We start from the raw sequence: 23,878 nt of genomic DNA on the forward strand, positions 1-23,878 counted from the left end.
GTCTAGATACTAATATTGCTAGACGTGGAAACGTGATTCAGTCCTCCCTGTATGAGGATGCCATCCCTGAAAGGGCCATTGATGGAAATCGTGCTAGCAACTGGGTACAGAGATCCTGTGCCCACACTAAGTATGATTTAAAACCATGGTGGAGACTGGACCTCCTGAAGACATATCAGATCAACACTGTCACCATCACCAACAGAGGAGATTGTTGCCACGAGAGAATCAATGGTGCTGAGATCCACATTGGAAATTCCCTCAATGACAATGGCAACGGTAACCCCAGGTAACTGCACTTTGTGTCTTAATAGCGGTCCAAGCCCGAGGGGGCTGGGAACCTGCGTATGCATGCAACATGGTTCCCAGGACCAGCGGAGCCAGAATTATTGTTATTTTTCCAACATTAAAGTGGTTCTGCAGCCTAAACCATACAAGTTACACAATTGAAACTTTCAGGGATGGTACAGAGTGTAACACGTGTCTTGAAAAGGAAAAATGACACATATCCACCAGCAGGGGGCGCTGTAAAATAAGAATGGGTTTTGCACCATAACTCCCAAAATGTACCTTCAAAAACTTCATATCCACACGTTCCTTGAATTCAATTGAATCACGTGATATAGACCAAGGCCATTTCCGCCTAGATTTTTCTCCACGAAAAATCACAATATATCGTAAACCTACTTTTTCGAACTCCTCCTAGACCGTGCGTCCGAACTACAAAAACTTGGTAGGTATGATGGCCAGACCAACCTGACAATAAGTTATCAAAAGAATTTTAATTAAAGAACTTTTGCATATCTCAGCCAAATTAAATCTCATCCAATCCAATCCAATCAAACTTTATTTGTAAAGCACATTTAAAATAACCAGGTTGACCAAAGTGCTGGACATTGACATGATTATAAACACGCGAGTAACAAAACAACCATTTAAAACAAGTAACAGACTAGAAAAATAAAATACAGAATATAACTCTCAAGCAGGTTTGAAAGCCAATGAATAAAAGTGAGTTTTAAGTCGTGATTTAAAAATGTGAAGGCTGGGGGCCAATCTGACATGCAGAGGCAATTCATTCCAAAGCCTCTGGGCCACGACTGAGAATGCTCGATCTCCCCTATTTTTGAACCGCGTTCTAGGGACAACAATGAGTAGCTGGTCAGCAGACCTTAATGACCTCAGACGAGTGTGCGGCTTCAGTAGTTCAGGGATATACACTGGGGCTTGACCATAAAGAGTTTTAAAAACAAACAACACAATCTTAAAATGTATTCTAAAGCAAACCGGTAACCAATGAAGAAAGGCAAGAACAGGTGTAATGTGATCTTGTTTACGAGTTCCGCTAAGGATCCGAGCGGCAGCATTTTGAACCATTTGTAATCTTGAGAGGGAGGCCTGGTTAATACCTACATATAAAGCATTACAGTAATCCAGGCGAGTTGTAATAAAAGCATGTATAACCCTCTCAAAATCAGTGAAAGATAAAAATGGCTTCAATTTGGTAAGCAGCCTGAGTTGAAAGAAACTAGCTTTTACAACAGAATTGATCTGCTTCTCTAGTTGAAACTCACTGTCCATTTTAACACCAGTGTTAGTTACCATGGACTTGACATAGGGTGTCAGAGGACCCAGGTCCAGTTGGGAGGCACCAAGAGCACTACTGGGTCTAAATATCATGACTTCGGTTTTACTTTCATTAAAATGTAAAAAGTTTAAGGCCATCCAGGCTTTTATGTCAGAAAAACAATCGAGCAAAAAAAGTCTTTTTAGGGAATTATCACCCTTACTTTTTATAGGCAAGTAGATCTGTGAGTCATCTGCATATAAATGCTTCTTTAAGATGGAACGAAGGGGAAGCAAATACAGGGAGAACAGAATCGGCGCTAAAATAGAACCCTGAGGAACTCCACGTCAGTTGTCCTGCGGGTGAAGTAGAGCCACCCAAGCTAACTTTGAACACTCTCTCTGATTAAAAATGATCTAAACCATTTGAGTGCCATGCCTTTAATCCCCACACTGTGCTCGAGACGAGAGATAAGAACACTGTGGTCAACAGTGTCGAATGCTGCTGTGAGGTCTAAAAGCATAAGTATTGCATGAACGGCTCATCCAACTTTTACAAAATTTAGAGGGTACCATCTAGGGTCACTCCTGAGGCCAGTCCTACAGTGCTATACTGATTTGTCAAAGTGGGCATGGCCTATGGGACCCTCACATGGACCTCACATACAAAACATATTATGTGGACCACTAGGTGGTGCTATATTCAAGGTAGATGCATTTTGGCCTATAACTCCAACATTACACATCCCACATTTTAAAACCTTACATCCACGTGTTCCTTCAATCAAGCTGAATCACATGACGTAGGCCACGCCCATCTACGTGAAGAATTACTTTCGAAAAATTGCAAAATATACAAAAACTACTTTTTCAAGGTCCTCCTAGGTCGTGGGTCTGATCTGTACGAAACTTGGCACAAAGCATCTCCAGACAGACCTGACCAAAAGTTATCAAAAAAAACTTTTGCTATGTTAAAATATGCGTAAACTACGAATGAAGACAATTTTGTAGCTAGCTATCAAACATGGAACGTTAGCATATCTCAAAGTAAATGCTACCAACACAAACCTTAAAGGTCCCATGGCATGAAAATTTCACTTTATGAGGTTTTTTAACATTAATATGCATTCCCCCAGCCTGCCTATGGTCCCAAATTGGCTTGAAATGGTGATAGGTGTAAACCGAGCCCTGGGTATCCTGCTCTGCCTTTGAGAAAATGAAAGCTCAGATGGGCCGATCTGGAATCTTGCTTGTTATGAGGTCATAACAAGCAAGGTTACCTCCCCTTTCTCTGCTTTGCCCGCCCAGAGAATTTGGCCAACCCATGAGAGAGAGACATCATGGCTTTCAAATGAGCAAAGTGGCAGTTGGTCAAGGCCACCCCCACCCTCCACCTTGACCCTCCCTCTCTCCTCCTCAATAGCTACAGGCACAGAAATTGCACATCCTAAGGAAAGCTCATTGTGGGACTGGCTCCAGTGGCTGTAATTCTGCACCAAGGCTGAATTTCGGGAAAGAGACTTCAGATATAGTATTAGGGGACCACTATGGTCTATATTAAAGCATCCAAAGAGCACCATGTCATGCACTGTAACAAATTTCATGTTAGTTTAACTTGGAAATGCAAGTTCCCTTGCTGCCTTGAAAATCGAAGTTCACTCAACTTAAAGACTGCCTTTGTTTTAACTTAGAAATTAAAGTTAATGAGGTTGATGTAACTACAGTGTTCTAGTTTTGTTAAAGTTGTTCTTTTAGTTGATTTAACATTGTATTACTTGGTTTAACTTCATACTTTAAGTTCAAACAAATCATTTATTTTCTTTAATAATGCAAGAAACCTTCCTTGCCTAGTATAACAGACATACCTTTCTTCTTTATTTCAACTCAAACTTTCAAGTTAAAACAACATAACCACATTTATAGCGGAGATACCGTGAGTGGGGCCACCCCAGGGCCCTGTGCAAAATAGCGGCCTCTGTGCTGATCTTGTGTCACTTGACATAAAATGGCCGCTAGTGAAGTGACACACCGCAGATTAATGGCTGAAGAAAGCCTATTACTGCTCAACATCTAACACCGTTATACTCCAGCTCTTCTTACCAAACGTAACAGTCACTTAACTCATGGTTAGAAATTTAAACCAGCACAACAATGACAATTACCAGGAAACAAAACACTACATTCTAAACACACGTTTAATAAACGTAATTCATAAAGTTACATTTGTATTTCGAACAAACTGCAAACTTTTCAGCCAATTTTAACAAAACTCTATTTACCGCCTTGCATCATGGGAATTGGCCAGCCAGTTGCAGTCCTGACTGCAATTGGTTGATAACTTAACTTACATACCTAAGTTGAATCAACACATACAGTTTTTTAAATAGTCAACCCAACGAATAAATGCAAGTTTAACTTTCAAAAACTCATAAAGTTGAGTTCAAAATCGACAACTTGTATAAGCTCGTTCAGTTAAAAATAAGAAATAAGTGGACATAACTAAATGGGTCTGTAATATTTTACAGTGTGGGACCTTTAAGATTCATGTTCGACATTCCACTCTGAGGTTCTGTACCAAATTAGGTGAAGATCAGCCCTTAGGGGGTGCTATGATCAGGGTAAACCCGTTTAGGCCTATAATTCAATAAATGTGAATGGGACATTTGCAATTGCAATTTACTACAGACCTTGCAGACCGTATGTTGCAACATGTTTCCTGGCATTTGCCTCACACTTTGGGTTTTGCTTCTGCGGGATTTGGTGGTCATCGGGGCGACTTCCCCTGGGGAGGCTTGGACTGTGTCATAACTGCTTGCAATTCTAGCATTAGATTTGAACATTTAACATTGGTTGTGTAAATTACTGGAGAGTAGTGCACTGGATATCTACATACTTCCCTAATAGAAAGCCATATTTTCACAGCAATAGCATGATCAGAATTTAAATACAACTGATGGTAAGATTTATTCATAGTCTCTGTGGTAACCCAGTTTTACTCATAGTTCTGTTTAATTTTATTTTTCTTCAGATGTGCTGTTATCTCGTCTATGGCAGCTGGGACCTCCCAAACCTTTGAGTGTAATGGAATGGAAGGTCGTTATGTCAACATTGTGATTCCTGGAAGACGAGAATACCTGACACTGTGTGAGGTGGAAGTCACTGGGACAGCATCATAGGAAACTGATTCTGAAATAATTTCTTCATGTTCACTTAATTTTAATGCTAGTCTATGCAAGTTTGCGTATTTTGTGTGTTTTTGATTTGCACACAGAGCACATTTGAAGTAAAATACTTGCTTTACATATCATAAGGTCAGGACAATCGTATGCTGAAAATGTATGTAAAACTGATGCAGATGGTTGTTTTATACATTAGCTAACATAAAATAAAGCTTATTGTTCAAATTTAAATAGCGAACAAAAGAGATATAGCTCTAGTAACATATTATACCTACTATTCTGTGCCAAAGCAGCGAGAGATGCATTATTAAACAGAACTGTGGGAAAATGAAAGCAATGGGTGATAAATGAAATACAGCGCACTGACTGCATTGTATTTGTTGTAATTTTTTTGAGGGCTTGTTTCTAGCTACTGTACTTAAATATACTTGCAAAATAAATAATCTGTATGTGTGTGTGTTTGTGTTTTTCCTCATTGTCTGTTTGTCCAGACTTGCTTGGCTGTCTTTTCAAATGAGTATCATTTTTGGGTAATACAAGCACAGCATACAGAAACAACAGCATATAGCTAAGAGGCCTATACTGTACATTTTACAGTTTAAATGTTGTTCCTACATCTTGAGAGAAAGCAGAAACATAGCTGTCTTAGATGTAAGTCATGCATCAAATCAGTTTAATTTTGATGGACAGTCACATCTGGTATGATCTTATACTTATTTTAAATTTGGTGGGGCGAACATACTGTACTTTTGCGGGACGTGTGTCTAAAATGATGGAGAACTCATCAAGATAATTTCCTTTTGATGGAATGGTATAGCAATAAAAACATGAAGTTTGGTTTGAATATTTTACTCATAATTACCTTCATATGCCAACTTTAATAAAGAGCTTGAACAGTTGATAATCAATGACATACTTCTTGAACTTAAAAGTAATTTAGGTGAAATGTGAGGGCAAAATCAGGATTGATGATGAATATGTGAATAATAACTATTGATAACTAGGCTGGTAGCAAACCAGCAACTAAGTTTGGGAGACATACTATAAACACACATGACCTAAGGTATCAAAACTGGGGGTACACAACGGTAATTACTTTCCACCTGCGTTCCCAGAATGTTGCGTTCTCCTGAACATAGTAATTACTTAGCTCTAGTGCAGGGGTCGCTTACTACATTTTTCCAAGGGCCTGAATTTTTCTAAGCAGACACTCTGGGGGCCGGACTTTCAAATAAAGAAAATAAAATATATTTATACCTAATATGCTTATTCTTGTTTGAAATTTTCACTTTCTTACTGAATTAATGCTATTTTTTTTTTAAATAGCATTAAACTCCTAAAAGACGTGGAAACTCCATAATGATAACTGGCTCTTTAAGTAGAAAAAGATTTCAGACTAGGAGCCAGTTCACTGAGGAGTGATGGTTAAAGTCTGTGATTATGGAAACATTACTGTAGTAGGCAGCGTCCTGATTGGTGGAAAATGCTTGCAGAAAGAAACGGCTGTTGTCAGGTAAACATGTCACTGTCTCAGAGGCTGAAGCGAAAAGTTGACGTGGAAAGCCAAAAGCCCAGCTTTAATGATGAATGGACTGATAAGCAGGCTATGCACTCGTCATGTATGCATCATTTGCAATGAAAGATGCTGTTGCAAAATAATACAACCAGCATCATCAAGAATGAAGAACTCGAACATAACGATCGCGTCATTCACGTGCATATTAAGTAACCACATGTATCTGTTTTGGTCTCCATAGATTTACCGCTCCAGCGGAGAGTTTGGTTTGTTCAGCCAGCAGTGGTTTATAAGAATTTGTCCAAATTTCCAGATTCCCGGCAACCTAAGATAAACAGTTAGCCTACAAACCGACAGATTTTGTTTTAGCTTGTTTGTAAAAATTCACTATTAGCTAGAGTAGAGCTGTGTTTGTGTAAAACAGCGCGGTGGACAAGAGTGGACTGAGCATACAGAGCAGATTGAAATATCGCTTTCTACATGTTTATGCCGGTCTACACAGGTGAGTGCATTGATAAGTATTGACTTTTTACTCACGAAGGTTTAATTGTAGCCTAGTTACAGAAAAGAGACTAGCGTGAGTTCATCTGCCCCAGCGGCCGTTGGTAACTCTCTCTGTATCCTTCCCAGTCAGGTGCTGCATGTTTTAACGCACACACATCTCGGCTCAGCTGTGTGTGTGGAGCTCGGGCATCGATGTATAGTAATGCAAATACAGGGGGCTGGGTTTTTGCTCTAAATGCTTGAAATGATAAATAACAGAATGCATTTTTTCCTCTTTACATTTTGTGAATTCATGATTATTCTACGGGCCAGACTAAAAGCTTTGGCGGGCCGGATGTGGCCCACGGGCCGCCAGTTGACGATCCCTGCTCTAGTGTGTCTACGACGCACGTAATACTCTGCCCTTAATGCCAGGACCAAAAGCGGCAGTGGGAGAACTGAGCAAAACCCCAAACCAAAGTTAAATCAGTCAAAGTTGAATTATTTCCGATTTCTCACTGCTTCAGACAACGTGGTCCGACTCTCTTGAGATGACGGTGGTGACCACCTGGGGCCACCAACAGCCAGTCCTATTATCTTTGCTGTGTGTCATCCCCCATCTCTCCCCCAAAAACATAATCTAAAAAAAAAAGTCATAGTGTAGTATGTCGAAAAAAGTAATAAAAAAGTCATAGTATAGCATGTCAATAAAAGTCATAAACCTAAACTTCTAAAAAGTTGAAAATGATATAGTGTTTCGAAAAAAACTTAGATTGTACAAGGTTTTTTTATTTAACCAGGTTGGCCGTTAAGAACAGATTCTCATTTGGGACATGGCGAAGAAAAGTAGAAGTGTGCAAGACAACATACAGTACAGGCCAAAAGTTTGGACACACCTTCTCATTCAATGCGTTTCCTTTTTATTTTCATGACTATTTACATTGTAGATTCTCACTGAAGGCATCAAAACTATGAATGAACACATATGGAATTATGTACTTAACAAAAAAGTGTGAAATAACTGAAAACATGTCTTATATTTTAGATTCTTCAAAGTAGCCACCCCTTTGCTTTTTATTAATAAGGGAAAAACTTCCACTAATGAACCCTGACAAAGCACACCTGTGAAGGTAAAACCATTTCAGGTGACTACCTCATGAAGCTCATTGAGAGAACACCAAGGGTTTGCAGAGTTATCAAAAAAAGCAAAGGGTGGCTACTTTGAAGAATCTAAAATATAAGACATGTTTTCAGCTATTTCACACTTTTTTGTTAAGTACATAATTCCATATGTGTTCATTCATAGTTTTGATGCCTTCAGTGAGAATCTACAATGTAAATAGTCATGAAAATATAAAGGAACACATCGAATGAGAAGGTGTGTCCAAACTTTTGGCCTGTACTGTACAGTTTACATTCAATACAATGCAAGAATACAGAATAGAATAGGCTACATAAAATATAGATTAAAATACAGATTAAATAGGCATTACAAAACTGGCGCAAAGTGAGGTATGAGTAACTCTTATTTTTTTTATTTTTTTTTTATAAATTTCTGTGGGTCATCAAAAAAACATTTCATCAAAATCAGAGTTTCACCAGAATTTCATACTATGCCTCCCCGTCCCCATTTACTCACCTACCCGCACATTGCTGGTTTTCATTCAAGACAGGTCACACTTACGCACACTACAACAACAACAAAATAAAATAAAATAAAATAATGAAGGGGGTTCTAAAGACATGCTCTAGAGGGCATTACAAATCTGGCTCCATTGACTATCAAATTGTTTCTTTTTATTTTTGTCCTCTGACATTGATCTTTCAATACACAGATAATACTTCATTAGGGCCTTCCAATTCTCTAGTGAAGGTGCTTCCTTATTTTTCCAGTTTTGCAATATTAGTTTTTTTAAAGATAAGAGAGGAAAAAAGTGTCTGCCAGCTAGTTGGATATCTTGTTCCCTCTTGTGTTGTGTGTGTGTGTGTGTGCAGGTGATGGAGCAGAAGCCCCTCCCCCTGACAGCACACATACACACACACACACAGACACATACACACACACACACACACACACACACACACACACACACACACACACACACACACACATACATGCCCGCGATCCTGACTTCTTTTACAATCCATCATCAACCGTTGTCAATGTGGCTGGCTGGAATTTCTCCCAGGAGATCAGGGTTCATGTCCCGTGTGAAATCAAAAGTCAACTTAATGACTAACATCCTCATCCATAATATATATACTTATCTATACACTAACAAAATATACCTGGGCATGTGTTTTGGTTTGCAAAATAGGAGTTTGCTTAAATTACATGAATTAATGGTGTTTATCTTCATTAAATGATTAATTCTTGTCTGTAAAACGTGATTACAAGAAAATTCAGATGAATTATAAACATACAGATCAATGCAATGAGAAGTGGATTAATCTGCCTGTGCTTTGTTATTTGGACTAATATACTGTCTGAACCTGAGTTACCCAGCAGACCTCAAATGCACTTTCAAAGAGATGCAGAAGATTCTCATGAATCTGGATGGGCAGAGCTCGTCTTTCAAAATACAATCCCAAAAAAACAAGCTCATGGAGCAAATTGACCGACTGTAAAAACTTGAGTGTCATCCACAAATACTGAAAGATTATAAAATGATGTTTACTTAGATTGTACAAGGACGTTTAATTTGATTGTATGAGGATGTTTACTTTGATTGTACAAAGATGTTTTTTATTTTTTTATTTAACCTTTGTTTAACCAGCTAGGCTGTTGAGGACAGATGGCGACCTGGCCAAGAAAAGCATAAAGGTGCAAGACAACATACAGTTTCACATTCAATACAGTCTGAGAATACAGAATACAATAGACTACATAAAATACAGATTAAAATAAAGATTACAAAGCCGGCGCAAAGTGAGGTATAAGTAAGTCGATGGATATGCGAAAGTGATATGGTATTGACACAATATACATGAATAGACAGTCTATATAAATGCTGAAATGTAGTAACGTGTCAATATACAGTTAGTGCAAATTGTGTTCTAGATAGTGATGTAGGTCAGTAGATGTGCAAAAATTGTATGACAACAAAGGTGGGGAGAATAACAGTTGAGCATGCCAGGGCAGATGGCATAGTGCAAAAGAGCGTAGACATCCAAGTATTTGACCGTGTAGAATAAACTCAAATTGATTTAACTAAATTAACTAAGAACAAACATATAAATTCAACAAGATGCAAATGAGTTGAATGCAAATACTAATATTGTGTTTAACCAACACATCTATGCTGTGTTCAAATAACATGATGAAGATGGTTTGACTTAACTTGGTTTGTTTAGATGGAATATAGGTGGCATGATTAAATCAAGTTCATCCAATGAGTTATTTTTTTGAGTGAATTGATTACATATATGTAACACATTTACTTTACTTCTAAACCATAACAATATATCATAATATACTATACTGTGTTAATATGTTAATGGTTTCTGCATAATATGCTATATTATAATTTTATCACATCCCTGTATTAATACACAAAAACAATACTTCTGACTCCTTAAACTTTGTGTTGTCTTCCCGTCCACTCCAGCAACTTTTAGTTTTTCTGGGTCAAATTTTTACAATGTTTTTGTCAATTTGTTTCTACACTTTGACATTTTTGTTGATTTTTTCCCATGTTTTTGAAGCTTGTTCTGACATGTTTAGCTTATGTATCTCTTTGCTCTTTTGCACATTTCCATCTGCCCTGGCATGCTCAAATGTTATTCTTCCCACCAATTGTCATACAATTTTCTCTACTGACCTACATCACTATCTAGACCACAATTTGCACTAAGTGTATATTGACTCTTTACTACATTTCAGCATTTATATAGACTGTCTATTCATTTATATTGTGTTATTACTATATCACTTTTGCATATCCATCGACTTACTTATAACTCATTTTGCGCCGGCTTTGTAATGCCAACTTAATCTGTACTTTATGTAGCCTACTGTATTCTGTATTCCTGTATTGTATTGAATGTGTAACTGTATGTTGTCTTGCACGCTGATGCTTTTCTTGGCCAGGTCGCCGTTGCAAATGAGAACCTGTTCTCAACAGCCTACCTGGTTTAATAAAGGTTTAATAAAAAAAAAAGTCCCTTTTTTCAACAATCTTTTATCAATTATTTTATTTAAATTCTATAAAACAGGAGGGTTAAACACATCATATGTTAACATGCTGACTGTGCTGTTATTAATAACTACTCTCACCTTACCGTCTCAATTTGCTCTTTAATACTTTTGTATTTTTTGTATTATTTTCTTATTTTAGTTTTATTTAACTATTATGTAGGTTTTTCCTCTCTAATTATCTCTACTTGTTGCTGTTTTGTGCTGCTGCAACACCTGCATTTTCTCTCTTGAGGACCAATAAAAAGTACATTTTTTCTCAATTTAAATGATGCATTAACAGATTAATTTGCTCAGGGTGAAGAGATACACATACCTGAATATTCAGGGAGGTTGTATTTCTTTTCTTTGTTTGTACAATGGGTATAAACAAAGACACTCTTAATCTTTCCCCTTCTCAAAACACACACAGAGACACACACACATAGACACACACACGTACACACACACACACACACATTATCATAGTGATGTATTTACCTTGTGATGCTTCAGATATATTTGGGGTTCAGAGTCTGAAATAATGTTGTGTTCAATTCCCTGACATGTTAATCTGGCCCCGCCCTACAGAAACCTGCGTGAATCGGGAGGATGGAATAACACTAGACTACGCCCACGTAATCCAGATTCAGGATGAGCCTATATATATTTTGGAAGATAGACAGGATTCTGAACGCTGCTGTTCGCACTTCACAAAGAGCTGAGAGGTGTAGTGTGTTACAACACGCAGCACATGCACTCAACTGGGAACGAGTAAGTACAATAATACCTTCAATAAAACCTTTATGAGTAAAAAGGCAATACTTACCTGTCAACAGCCATAAACATGTAGGAAACGATATTTCAATTGCAGCACACTTCTAAAACTACTTTTTCCAACTTCTTTATTTACCAGTACTTAAAAAAGGTACAGTCATTAATTACATTGTACTTGACAATTATGCATACATATTTAATTTAATGTTTAATAAAAAATTTTGAATTTGAACTTCCTCCACAGGATGATGACTCCATCTGTGGTCTTTGTCTTGCTGGCTGTTCTAGGACAGACCAGCGCCACATTTGGTGAGATTATTCTTTTGATTGGTTGACACAAATTATTGCTATTCCCCAATTTATTCATATTTTAATATTTAATAGACATATGCAATATGTCTATCCATCTACAATATATCTATATCTATCTATCTATATGTCTATATATCCATCTATCCATCTTTCTATATCTCTATCTATCTATCCAGCTTAATTATCACATTTCATAACTAATCAATGCTCCAACTAGTGATTTATACCCTTTAACATGATCAATAGATGACGTTGAGCAGACAGTCACATTCAAAGTTCAATCAAATGTACTGACTGCCTGTTATTTGGTGGAACATTTGGTCAGATCAACACATGTAATATGTCTTTGCCTTCCATAATGTTTAATGAAACATTTTGTAATCTTATCTAGATACTAATATTGCTAGAGGAGGAAAGGTGATTCAGTCCTCCCTGTATGGGAATGCCGTCCCTGAAAGGGCCATTGATGGAAATCGTGCTAGCAACCTGGGACAGGGATCCTGTAGCGTCACACGAACAGATTTCAAACCATGGTGGAGACTGGACCTCGTGAAGACATATCAGATCAACACCGTCACCATCACCAACAGAAGAGATTGTTGCGCCGGGAGAATCAATGGTGCTGAGATCCGCATTGGAAATTCCCTCAATGACAATGGCAACGGTAACCCCAGGTAACTGCACTTTCTGTTTTATATTACATTCAAACATTTAACATTGGATGTGTAAATTAGAGCTAAAGATCGACGGGACCCGACGGGTTCGGTCTTAATTTCTATCATTTTATATGTGCTTGGGCTGGCGCTCCGAGTTGTGCGGTAAATGAGCGGCCAGGTGATGCGTTTCGATGCGTTGCTGGCGTCTGGGGGATTTATTTTATTTCTTTGTTCCAACTTCCAAGTGGCCTATAGCCTACGTTAGTCATGAATACATTATGTTAAAAAATGTATCAATGATTCATTCTTGACAAAAGGCAGAAGAGCTGTGTGCTTGCGCACATTTGAATAATGTCGGGATGTAAATGGGTTCAGGCTTTTAAAAAGCTGTCAATCAGAATGTACTTGTCGGGCTCAGGCCTTGTCGGGCCTAACTTTTAAGGCAAGATTACAGCTCTAGTGTAAATTACAGGAGATTAGTGCCCTGGATATCTACATAATTCCCTAATAGAAAGCCATAGTTTTCACAGCAATAGCATGATCAGAATTTAAGTACAATTAGTGGTAAGATTTATTCATATTTCTGTGTGGTAACCAAGTTTTACTCATAGTTGTGTTTCATTTTATTTTTCTTCAGATGTGCTGTTATCTCGTCTATCAAAGCTGGGACCTCCCAAACCTTTGTGTGTAATGGAATGGAAGGTCGTTATCTCAACATTGTGATTCCTGGAAGACGAGAATACCTGACACTGTGTGAGGTGGAAGTCACTGGTCAGGCTTTAGGTAACACTGCTCCAACTGGTGATGTATACCATTTAATGTGACCAATAGATGATGTTGAGCAGACAGTCACATTCAAAGTTCAATCAAATATACTGACTGCCTGTTCTTTGGCTGAAAATTTGGTCAGATCAACACATGTAATATGTCTGTCATAAACTGTCTTTAATTAAACATTTTGAAACCTTATCTAGATCCTAATATTGCTAGACGTGGAAACGCCATTCAGTCCTCCCTGTATGAGAATGAAGTCCCTGAAAGGGCCATTGATGGGAATCGTGCTAGCAACTTGAGAGAGGGATCCTGTACCCACACTAAGAAAGATTTAAAACCATGGTGGAGACTGGACCTCCTGAAGACATATCAGATCAACACTGTCACCATCACCAACAGAGGAGATTGTTGCGCTGCGAGAATCAATGGTGCTGAGATCCGCATTGGAGATTCCCTCAATGACAATGGCAATGATAACCCCAGGTAACTGCACTTTCTGTCTTATATTAGATTCAAACATTTAACATTTGATGTGTAAATTAGAGCTGAAGATATTTGCCCGAACCTGACGGATCCGACGTGTTTCAATTAGCGGGTAAAATGGATGCTGAGGAGGTGAAACGGAGGCTGGCCTCTGGAGGACTTATTTTATTTCTTTGTCCCGACTTCCAAGTGGCCGATAGCCTACATTAGTTATGAATAAATGATGTTAAAATTTTTATAAATGATTCATTCTTGACAAAAGGCAAAAGAGCTGTGTGCGTGCGCACATTTGAATAATGGCGGGCTGTGAATGGGTTCAGACTTTTAAAAAGCTGTCAATAAAAAAATGTACTTGTCGGGCTCGGGCCGAATTCTGTCAGGCCTAACTTTTAAGGCCCGATTACAGCTCTAGTGTAAATTACAGGAGATTAGTGCACTGGATATCTACATACTTCCCTAATAGAAAGCCATAGTTTTCGTAGCAATAGCATGATCAGAATTAAAGTAAAACTAGTGGTAAGATTTATTCATAGTCTGTGTGGTAACCAAGTTTTACACATAATTCATTTTTTTTTTCAGATGTGCTGTTATCTCGTCTATGGCAGCTGGGACCTCCCAAACCTTTGTGTGTAATGGAATGGAAGGTCGTTATGTCAACATTGTGATTCCTGGAAGACAAGAATTCCTGACACTGTGTGAGGTGGAAGTCACTGGTCAGGCTTTAGGTAAAACTGCTCCAACTGGTGATTTATACCATTTAACGTGACCAATAGATGATGTTGAGCAGACAGTCACATTCACAGTTCGATCAAATATACTGACTGCCTGTTCTTTGGTGGAAAATTTGGTCCGATCAACACATGTAATATGTCTGTGCATGCCATAAACTGTCTTTAATGAAAATTGTGTAACCTTGTCTAGATCCTAATATTGCTAGACGTGGAAACGTGATTCAGTCCTCCCTGTATGGGAATGAAGTCCCTGAAAGGGCCATTGATGGGAATCGTGCTAGCAACCTGGGACAGAGATCCTGTAGCGTCACTATGAAAGACTTAAAACCATGGTGGAGACTGGACCTCCTGAAGACATATCAGATCAACACTGTCACCATCACCAACAGAGGAGATTGTTGCGCCGGGAGAATCAATGGTGCTGAGATCCGCATAGGAAATTCCCTCAATGACAATGGCAACGGTAACCCCAGGTAACTGCACTTTCTGTTTTATACAGTATTAGATTCAAGCATTTAACATTGGATATGTAAATTAGAGCTGAAGATCTTTGCCCGAAACCCGACGGGACCCAACAGGTTCGTTCTTAATTTCTATTATTTTACACGGGCTTGGGCCGGGCTCCGGCTTGCCATCCAGGTTGCGCAGTAAATGAGCGGTCAGGTGATGCGTTTCGATTAGCATGAAAATGGATGCTGAGGAGGTGAAACGGACACTGGCCTCTGGAGGACTTATTTTATTTCTTCGTTCCAACTTCCAAGTGGCCTATAGCCTACCCTAGTCATGAATAAATTATGTTAAAACATTTATAAATTACTAATTCTTGACAAAAGGCAAAAGAGCTGTTTGCATGCGCACATTTGAATAATGTCGGGCTGTAAACAGGTTCGGGCTTTTAAAAAGATGTCAATCAAAATTTACTTGACGGGCTCAGGCCAAATTCTGTCAGGCCTAACTTTTAAGGCCCGATTACAGCTCTAGTGTAAATTACAGCAGATTAGTGCACTGGATTTCTACATACTTCCCTAATAGAAAACCATAGTTTTCACAGCTATAGCATGATCAGAATTTAAGTAAAACTAGTGGTAAGATTTATTCACAGTCTGTGTGGTAACCCAGTTTTACACATAGTTCTGTTTTTTTGTTTTTTTCTTCAGATGTGCTGTAATCTCATCTATCAAAGGTGGGACCTCCCAAACCTTTGTGTGTAATGAAATGGAAGGTCGTTATATCAACATTGTGATTCCTGGAAGACGAGAATACCTGACACTGTGTGAGGTGGAAGTCACTGGTCAGGCTACAGGAATCACTGCTCCAACTGGTGATTTATACCATTTAACATGACCAATATATGACGTTGAGCAGACAGTCACATTCAAAGTTCAATCAAATGTACTGACTGCCTGTTCTTTGGTGGAACATGTCATCAGATCAATACATGTAATATGTCTGTGCCTTCCCTAAACTGTCTTTAATGAAACATTTTGTAACCTTGTCTAGATATTAATATTGCTAGAGGTGGAAAAGTGATTCAGTCCTCCCTGTATGGGAATGAAGTCCCTGAAAGGGCCATTGATGGGAATCGTGCCAGCCACCTAGGACAGAAATCCTGTAGTGTCACTAAGACGGATTTCAAACCATGGTGGAGACTGGACCTCCTGAAGACATATCAGATCAACACTGTCACTATCACCAACAGAGGAGATTGTTGCGCCGGCAGAATCAATGGTGCTGAGATCCGCATTGGAAATTCCCTCAATGACAATGGCAACGGTAACCCCAGGTAACTGCACTTTCTGTTTTATACAGTATTAGATTCAAACATTTAACAATCAATGTGTAAATTGGAGCTGAAGATCTTTGCCCGAACCCGACGGGTTTGCGCTCTGGGTTGCGCGGGTTGCGCGGTAAATGAGCAGTCAGGTGATGCGTTTTGTTTAGTTACGTTAGTCATGAATAAATTATGTTAAAATATTTATAAATGACTCATTCTTGACAAAAGGCAATAGAGCTGTGTGCGTGCGCACATTTGAATAATGTTGGGCTGTAAACGGGTTCAGGCTTTTAAAAAGCTGTCAATCAAAATGTACTTGTCGGGCTCGGGCCGAATTCTGTCGGGCCTAACTTTTAAGGCCCAATTACAACTTTAGTGTAAATTATAGCAGATTAGTGCCCTGGATATCTACATACTTCCCTAATAGAAAACCATAGTTTTCACAGCAATAGCATGATCAGAATTTAAGTACAACTAGTGGTAAGATTTATTCATAGTCTGTGTGGTAACCAAGTTTAACTCATAGTTTTGCGTTTTTGTTTTTTTCTTCAGATGTGCTGTTATCTCGTCTATGGCAGCTGGGACCTCCCAAACCTTTGTGTGTAATGGAATGGAAGGTCGTTATGTCAACATTGTGATTCCAGGAAGACGAGAATACCTGACACTGTGTGAGGTGGAAGTCACTACCACAGTATAAATAGGAAACTGATTCTAAAATAATTTTTTCATGTTCACTTAATTTTAACACTAGCGTATTTGGTGTGTTTTTGATTCGCACACAGAGCATATTTTAAGGAAAACATTTGGTATTACATATCATAAGGTCAGGGCAATCGTATGCTGAAGCTTTATGTAAAATTGATGCAAATGGTTGTTTTATACATTAGCTAACATAAAACAAAGGTTTAAATAAATAAATAACAAATTTAAATAACAAAGAAAAGAGATATTGCTCTAGTAACTGATTATACCTTATATTCTGTACCATGAAAGCAGCAAGAGATGCATTATTAAACTGAACTGTTGGAAATTGAAAGCAACGGGTGAGAAATGATATACAGTGCACTGGCTGTATTGTATTTGTTGTAATTTTTCTAAGGGCTTGTTTCTATCTACTGTACTTAAATATACTTGCAAAATAAACATTACTTTTAAAGCTAATCTGTATATGTGTGTTTGTGTTTTTCCTCATTGTCTGTTTGTCCAGACTTGCTTGGCTGTCTTTTCAAATGAGTATCATTTTTGGGTAATACAAGCACAGCATACAGAAACAACAGCATATAGCTAAGAGGCCTATACTGTACATGTTTAAATGTTTTTCCTACATCTTGAGAGAAAGCAGCAACAAAGCTGTCTTAGATGTAAGTCATGCATTAATCATGTTTAATTTTGATGAACAGTCACATCTGTAGTTACATTTTCTACTGGTATGATCTTACACTCATTTGAAATTTGGTGGGGCGAACTACTTTTGGGGGACGTGTGTATAAAATGATGGAGAACTCATCAAGAATATTTCCTTTTGATGGAATGGTGTAGCAATAAAAACATGACGTTTGGTTTGAGTATTTTACTCATAATTACATTAATATGCCAACTTTCATAAAGAGTAAAAACAGTTGATAAACAATGACATACTTCTTTCACTTTTAAGTAATTTAGGTGAAATGTGAGGGCAAAATCAGGGTTCATGATGAATATGTAAATAACTATTGATAACTAGCCTGGCGGCAAACCAGCAACTAAGTTTGGGAGACATATTATAAACACACATGGCCTGAGGTATCAAAACTGGGGGTACACAACGGTAATTACTTTCCACCTGCATTCCCAGAATGTCGTGTTCTCCTGAACATAGTAATTACTTAGCTCTAGTGTGTCTACGATGCACGTAATACTCGGCCCTTAATGCCTGGACCAAAAGCAGCAGGACAACAGAGCAAAACCCAAAACCAAAGTTAAATCAGTCCAAGTTGAATTATTTCAGATTTCTCACTGCTTCAGACAACATGGTCCGAGTTTCTTGAGATGACGGCGGTGACCGTCTGGGGCCACCAACACTCAGTCCTCTCATCTCTGAAACATCAACGAGGTAGAGGCTGGGGAGGTTCTCCCCCAGGATGATCAGTCACCGCTGAACCGGGCTCCAAGAGCAAATCATGCACACCATCCCACTTCTGACACCAAGTTGGTGGTAGAAATTCTAATGGATAGTAGGTCAGATCTGAAATAAAGCTTCACAAGAAGTATTTTAATTGTTTATTCTTTCAAAAAAATTATAAAAAGTTATCGTATAGCATGGCAAAAAAAGTCATAAAAAGTCATAGAATAATATATCGAAAAAGTCATGAAAACTCATAGTACAGTATATCGAAAAATGTCATAGTATAGAATATCCAAAAAAGTCATAAAAGTCATAGTATGTTGAATAAAATCATAAAATGTCATAGTGTAGTATGTCGAAAAAGTAATCAGAATCAGAATCAGAAAGGGCTTTATTGCCAAGTACGGTTTTTACACATACAAGGAATTTATCTTGGTGTTGTTGGTGCATGTCACACATTCTCTAAATATAAGAAGGATAAGAAAAAATAAACAATATAAGTATAAATATTTTAGGTTTTGGTCCTGATGGACCACAGCCTCCTGCCTGAGGGGAGTGGCTCAAAGAGTTTGTGTCCGGGGTGGGAGGGGTCAGCCACAATCTTTCCAGCACGCTTCAGAGTCCTGGTGGCGTAAAGGTCCGGGAGCAGCAGCAGATTGCAGCCAATAGTCTTCTCTGCAGATCTCTGTAGAATGACACGCTGCAGTCTGCCCTTGTCCTTGGCAGTGGCAGCAGCGTACCAGATGGTGATGGAGGATGTGAGGATGGACTCAATGATGGCTGTGTAGAAGTGCACCATCATTGTCTTTGGAAGGTTGGATTTCTTCAGCTGCCGCAGGAAGTACATCCTCTGTTGTGCTTTCTTGACGAGGGAGCTGATGTTCAGCTCCCACTTGAGATCTATTCAATTCAATTTTATTTATAGTATCAATTCATAACAACAGTTATCTCAAGACACTTAACAGACAGAGTAGGACTAGACCACACTCTGTAATTTACAAAGACCCAACAATTCCAGTAATTCCCCCAAGAGCAGTGCGAGCCATGTGAGATGATAGTTCCCAGGAAGCGGAAAGACTCCACAGTGTCAATTGTGGAGCCACATAGGGTGATGGAGGCAGGTGGGGCTGAATTCTTCCTGAAGTCCACAACCATCTCCACTTTCTTTAGAGCGTTGAGATCTAAATTGTTTTGGTTGCACCAGGTCACCAGGTGGTCAGCCTCCCTCCTGTAGGCGGACTCGTCATCATCAGAGATGAGTCCGATGAGGGAGGTGTCGTCCGCGAACTTCAGAAGCTTGACAGACTGGTGACTGGAGGTGCAACAGTTGGTGTACAGGGAGAAGAGTAGAGGCGAAAGAACACAGCCCTGGGGGGGGTGATCCGGTGCTGATGGTCCATGAGTCGGAGACGTGTTCCGCCAGATTCACATGCTGCTTCCTGTTAGACAGCGAGTCAGTGATCCACCTTGCAGGTGGAGTCAGGCACACCTAGCTGAAGCAGAGCTGGGATGATGGTGTTGAAGGCAGAGCTGAAGTCTGTGTGTGTGTGTGTGTGTGTGTGTGTGTGTGCAGGTGATGGAGCAGAAGCCCCTCCCCCTGACAGCTGGTGAGGAGGCGGAGTATCTGTTGGGTCTGTAACAGGAGTTCAGAGGAGCGAGTCTGCCGTGCTTCATCTGCACACCTAGGTCAGAGTTCAACACACACACACACACACACACAGACACACACAAACACACAAACACACACACACACCCACCCACACACACACACAAACACACACACACACACACACACACAGCAGAGAGAAAATATCCGTCCAGGAACCCTTTTATAAACAGATCAGACTCAAAGAGTGAGTGGATGATTGGATGACGATTCATCAGGTTGTATTTGTCTGAAGATTTAAAGATTTCTGTAGAGTTCATTTTAAAGTTTTTAAGATTTTGTACCAAAAGTTTTATCTGTTTGATCTTCGTTGTGTAAAAAAGTGAATTTTTACTCCTCATCAAAATGTTTTTCTGCTACAAACACAACCGTTGTCTCGGCTGCATCCGTCATATAACGCCGCGGCTGGCTGGTCTGGCGTGCTGGCTGGCCTGGCGTGCTGGCTGGCCTGGCGTACTGGCTGGTCTGGTGTGCTGGCTGGTCTGGTGTGCTGGCTGGTCTGGCGTACTGGCTGGTTTGGCGTGCTGGCTGGTCTGGCGTGCTGGCTGGTCTGGCGTACTGGCTGGTCTGGCGTACTGGCTGGTCTGGCGTGCTGGCTGGTCTGGTAGCGTGCTGGCTGGTCTGGTAGCGTGCTGGCTGGCCTGGCGTGCTGGCTGGTCTGGCGTGCTGGCTGGCCTGGCGTTCTGGCTGGTGCGGGCGTCTGGCTGGTCTGGCGTGCTGGCTGGCCTGGCGTACTGGCTGGTCTGGCGTGCTGGCTGGTCTGGCGTGCTGGCTGGCCTGGCGTACTGGCTGGTCTGGCGTGCTGGCTGGTCTGGCGTGCTGGCTGGTCTGGCGTACTGGCTGGTCTGGTAGCGTGCTGGCTGGTCTGGCGTGCTGGCTGGCCTTGGCGTACTGGCTGGTCTGGCGTACTGGCTGGTCTGGCGTGCTGGCTGGTCTGGCGTGCTGGCTGGTCTGGCGTGCTGGCTGGCCTGGCGTGCTGGCTGGTCTGGCGTGCTGGCTGGCCTGGCGTACTGGCTGGTCTGGCGTGCTGGCTGGTCTGGCGTACTGGCTGGCCTGGCGTGCAGGATTTGGGGACAGAATCGGATCATGCTCCGGCCACGGGCTGCGCACGGAATCACACCGGTGTCCTCCTGTCTGTCGGCGGCACAGCAAGAAAGTGGGCGTGTCGATCGAAGGGCGCATGCGTACACAGCGACCGGCACCGAGAGAGAGAGAAAAGTTTGGCGTGGAAGTTTAGAGTCCTCGTGTTCAACATGGCGTCATGACTTTGCGTAAACATACACGCCACTTTCCTCAAGCCAAATGGCGTGTTATCTGGATGCATTTTCAGCTATCCACGTGTATGTCTACGCTGTATACAGCTGATGTAAACATATGTAAACTTTATCGCGAGAACGTGACGTACTATCGCGAGAACAACGTCACGCGTGTAAAAAAAAAAAGGTTGGGTTTAGGAAAAGAACAGGGAAAGGCTTTAGTAACACAAAAAAACGACAAAAACAAAGAAAATAATGACAAACACACACTTAGGAAAACAATAAACGGTTGGGTTTAGGAAGAAACATTGGGGAAGGCTTAAAAAAAAATAAATAAATAAAAAAACGGCTGAAAATCACCACATGCGGTACGTGATCCCGCCTCTCCTGGGTGAAAGTCCTGTGTTTGACCCATCCTCCCCCCCGACCAACCTCCCTCTGTGGACTTACGTCCTTTTCATACTACTCGCTATGACGAAAAATCACTCGTAATGTAAGTCAATGGAGGCCGAATTGCGTTGATAAACATGCTAAAAAGTGATTATGCGTCTTGATAACACGCCAAAATGGCATACGAATTGGCGTCATACATACACCACTTCATGACATCAGTCTGTCGTGTTTGTGTTTTCTTTCTTATTTATTCGACAAAGTTCTTACGGGTCCACTCCGTTTCTTTTTTTCCATTTTTATAGCGACATTTATATGTATGCACTTATCCACGATGGACATTATAACCGTTTCCGCCCTCCGGATGCCCTTTTATGGATTAATTATCTCCGACTCTGTCAACGGAGCTGTGAGCCATGGACGGCTACAGTACACCAGAACTACACTGCTGCGACTCAACTGTGAGATAACGTGCCACAACTGCCAGATTTTATCCTAAAAGACCCGGGGCGGCAACGAAGAGGAAGCGAGGCAAAGTGGGTAGGCATCAGGCAACGCTTCTGAAAAGTGATTTTCTCTTATTCCTCTACCCTCCATGATCCTCGGGAACGCCTGGGTTAACATGCTCCATGCCCCAGTTAGAGCCTCTATGGCTGGGCACTGACCTCCAGGGCCCTGAGCCTCTCTTCCAAGCCCCAGTAAGTGACTCTTAGCCTGGGTTAACATGCTCCATGACGTCCAGTCCCTGAGGAAAAACCTGGATGAGCTTGAGGGAAAGGTCAGCTTTCTGAAGGACTTCAGGGACTGTTGTGTCCTGGCTTTCACAGAGACCTGGCTGACAGAAAATGATCAGGACAACGACTTGTCAATTGATGGTTTCGGGGAACCTTACCGACTTGACCGAGAGGCAGAGGTAACGCCGAAATCTCAAGGTGGCGGGGTATGTCTATACCTTAACAAACAATACTGCAACTCTGTGACTGTAACTGGGGATTTCCACTGAATGCAGAACGTCTGCGGACCGGCTCCGCTGCGTGTCTGCTCCGTACACCCACCAGGTCCGGATTTGTTGCGGCACGGCTGCGGCCACGACTGACAGCTGAAGTCACGATGACCCACAAGTTCTCACGAATTCACCTAGAATAGAACCACCAAACAATACCATCCAGAGGAGTAGAGAGGAAACAGCTCTGTGCTGTGTGTTCAAGGTGTAGTGCAGGAAATATGATCCACCGTGAGGACGCTGGATTTTATTTTGAAAATTAACCGGATGTTTTATTTTGTTTCTGTGCTCGACTTCCTGTCCCGCACTATCTGCCGTGTGCTGAATTGCTGCGGAGCTCTCCGGTGTCCGGCATCAATAAAAGCTCTGCCTATCTGCTCTGGAGGGCTGCGGACCACCGGAGCAGATACTATTATATACTACTATATAGAGCTGGGACGCAGTCAGAACCAGTCAGTTGAAGTACACACTCTGACTTTAATGGAAACCTAATGACTGCCCTGCCGTTCTGGAGCGGTTCAGCAGCCGTTCCGCAACCGGTGGAAATTGGGGTTAGAGAACGTATCTGTACACCAGATGTCAAACTTTTATCAGTATCGCTACGACCTTTCTACCTGCCCCCTGAGTTTCCACAACGTTTTATAACAGTCTACATTCACCCAAGGGTGAACGCTGCGTCGGCTTCTAACACCATCTTTGATGCCATGGAGAAAATGCAATCGCTCTCACCCGGGGCACCAAACTTCATACTGGGTGATTTTAACCATGTATGTCTCAAGAAAACACTGACAAACTTTTACCAGTATGTCTCCTGTCCTACCAGACGGGATAAAACCCTGGGCCTCTACTATGGATCTATAAAGGACGCTTACAAATCACTGCCATTACCACCGCTGGGTTCAGCAGACCATAACTGTGTGCATTTGCTGCCAACATACCAAAATGTCCTAAAAAGACAGAAAGCTCCAGCTAGAGTAATTAAAGACTGGACTGATGAATCTGTAATATGCTGTAATATTATATATCTGTAATAT

The 23,878-nt window shown here is 40.7% G+C and overlaps 2 protein-coding genes across 6 annotated transcripts in view; both read left to right on the plus strand.

Annotated features, from left to right (window-relative positions):
• LOC120562388 overlaps positions 1-23,878 on the plus strand; it is a 74,298-nt gene that overhangs the window by 7,383 nt on the left and 43,037 nt on the right. For all 3 annotated transcript variants that reach the window (XM_039806101.1, XM_039806102.1, XM_039806103.1), the window contains one exon: positions 7-289. In XM_039806101.1, coding sequence (XP_039662035.1) covers positions 7-289 — 283 coding nt within the window. The remainder of the gene's footprint in view (positions 1-6; positions 290-23,878) is intronic.
• The window catches only part of LOC120562390, an 80,622-nt gene continuing 68,360 nt past the window's right edge, over positions 11,617-23,878 (plus strand). The window contains exons 1-10 of one of the 3 annotated variants that reach the window (XM_039806108.1): positions 11,617-11,692; positions 11,940-12,004; positions 12,399-12,681; positions 13,301-13,446; positions 13,638-13,920; positions 14,500-14,645; positions 14,842-15,124; positions 15,809-15,972; positions 16,152-16,434; positions 16,978-17,586. In XM_039806108.1, coding sequence (XP_039662042.1) covers positions 11,673-11,692; positions 11,940-12,004; positions 12,399-12,681; positions 13,301-13,446; positions 13,638-13,920; positions 14,500-14,645; positions 14,842-15,124; positions 15,809-15,972; positions 16,152-16,434; positions 16,978-17,122 — 1,818 coding nt within the window. In that variant the 5' untranslated portion in view covers positions 11,617-11,672 and the 3' untranslated portion in view covers positions 17,123-17,586. Of the gene's footprint in view, positions 11,693-11,939; positions 12,005-12,398; positions 12,682-13,300; positions 13,447-13,637; positions 13,921-14,499; positions 14,646-14,841; positions 15,125-15,808; positions 15,973-16,151; positions 16,435-16,977; positions 17,587-23,878 lie in introns of those variants that run through there. The other 2 variants (XM_039806106.1, XM_039806107.1) reach the window with 2 other exon arrangements.

The sequence above is a fragment of the Perca fluviatilis genome, chromosome 7 (genome assembly GCF_010015445.1).
Source record: "Perca fluviatilis chromosome 7, GENO_Pfluv_1.0, whole genome shotgun sequence".
NCBI lineage: Eukaryota > Metazoa > Chordata > Actinopteri > Perciformes > Percidae > Perca > Perca fluviatilis.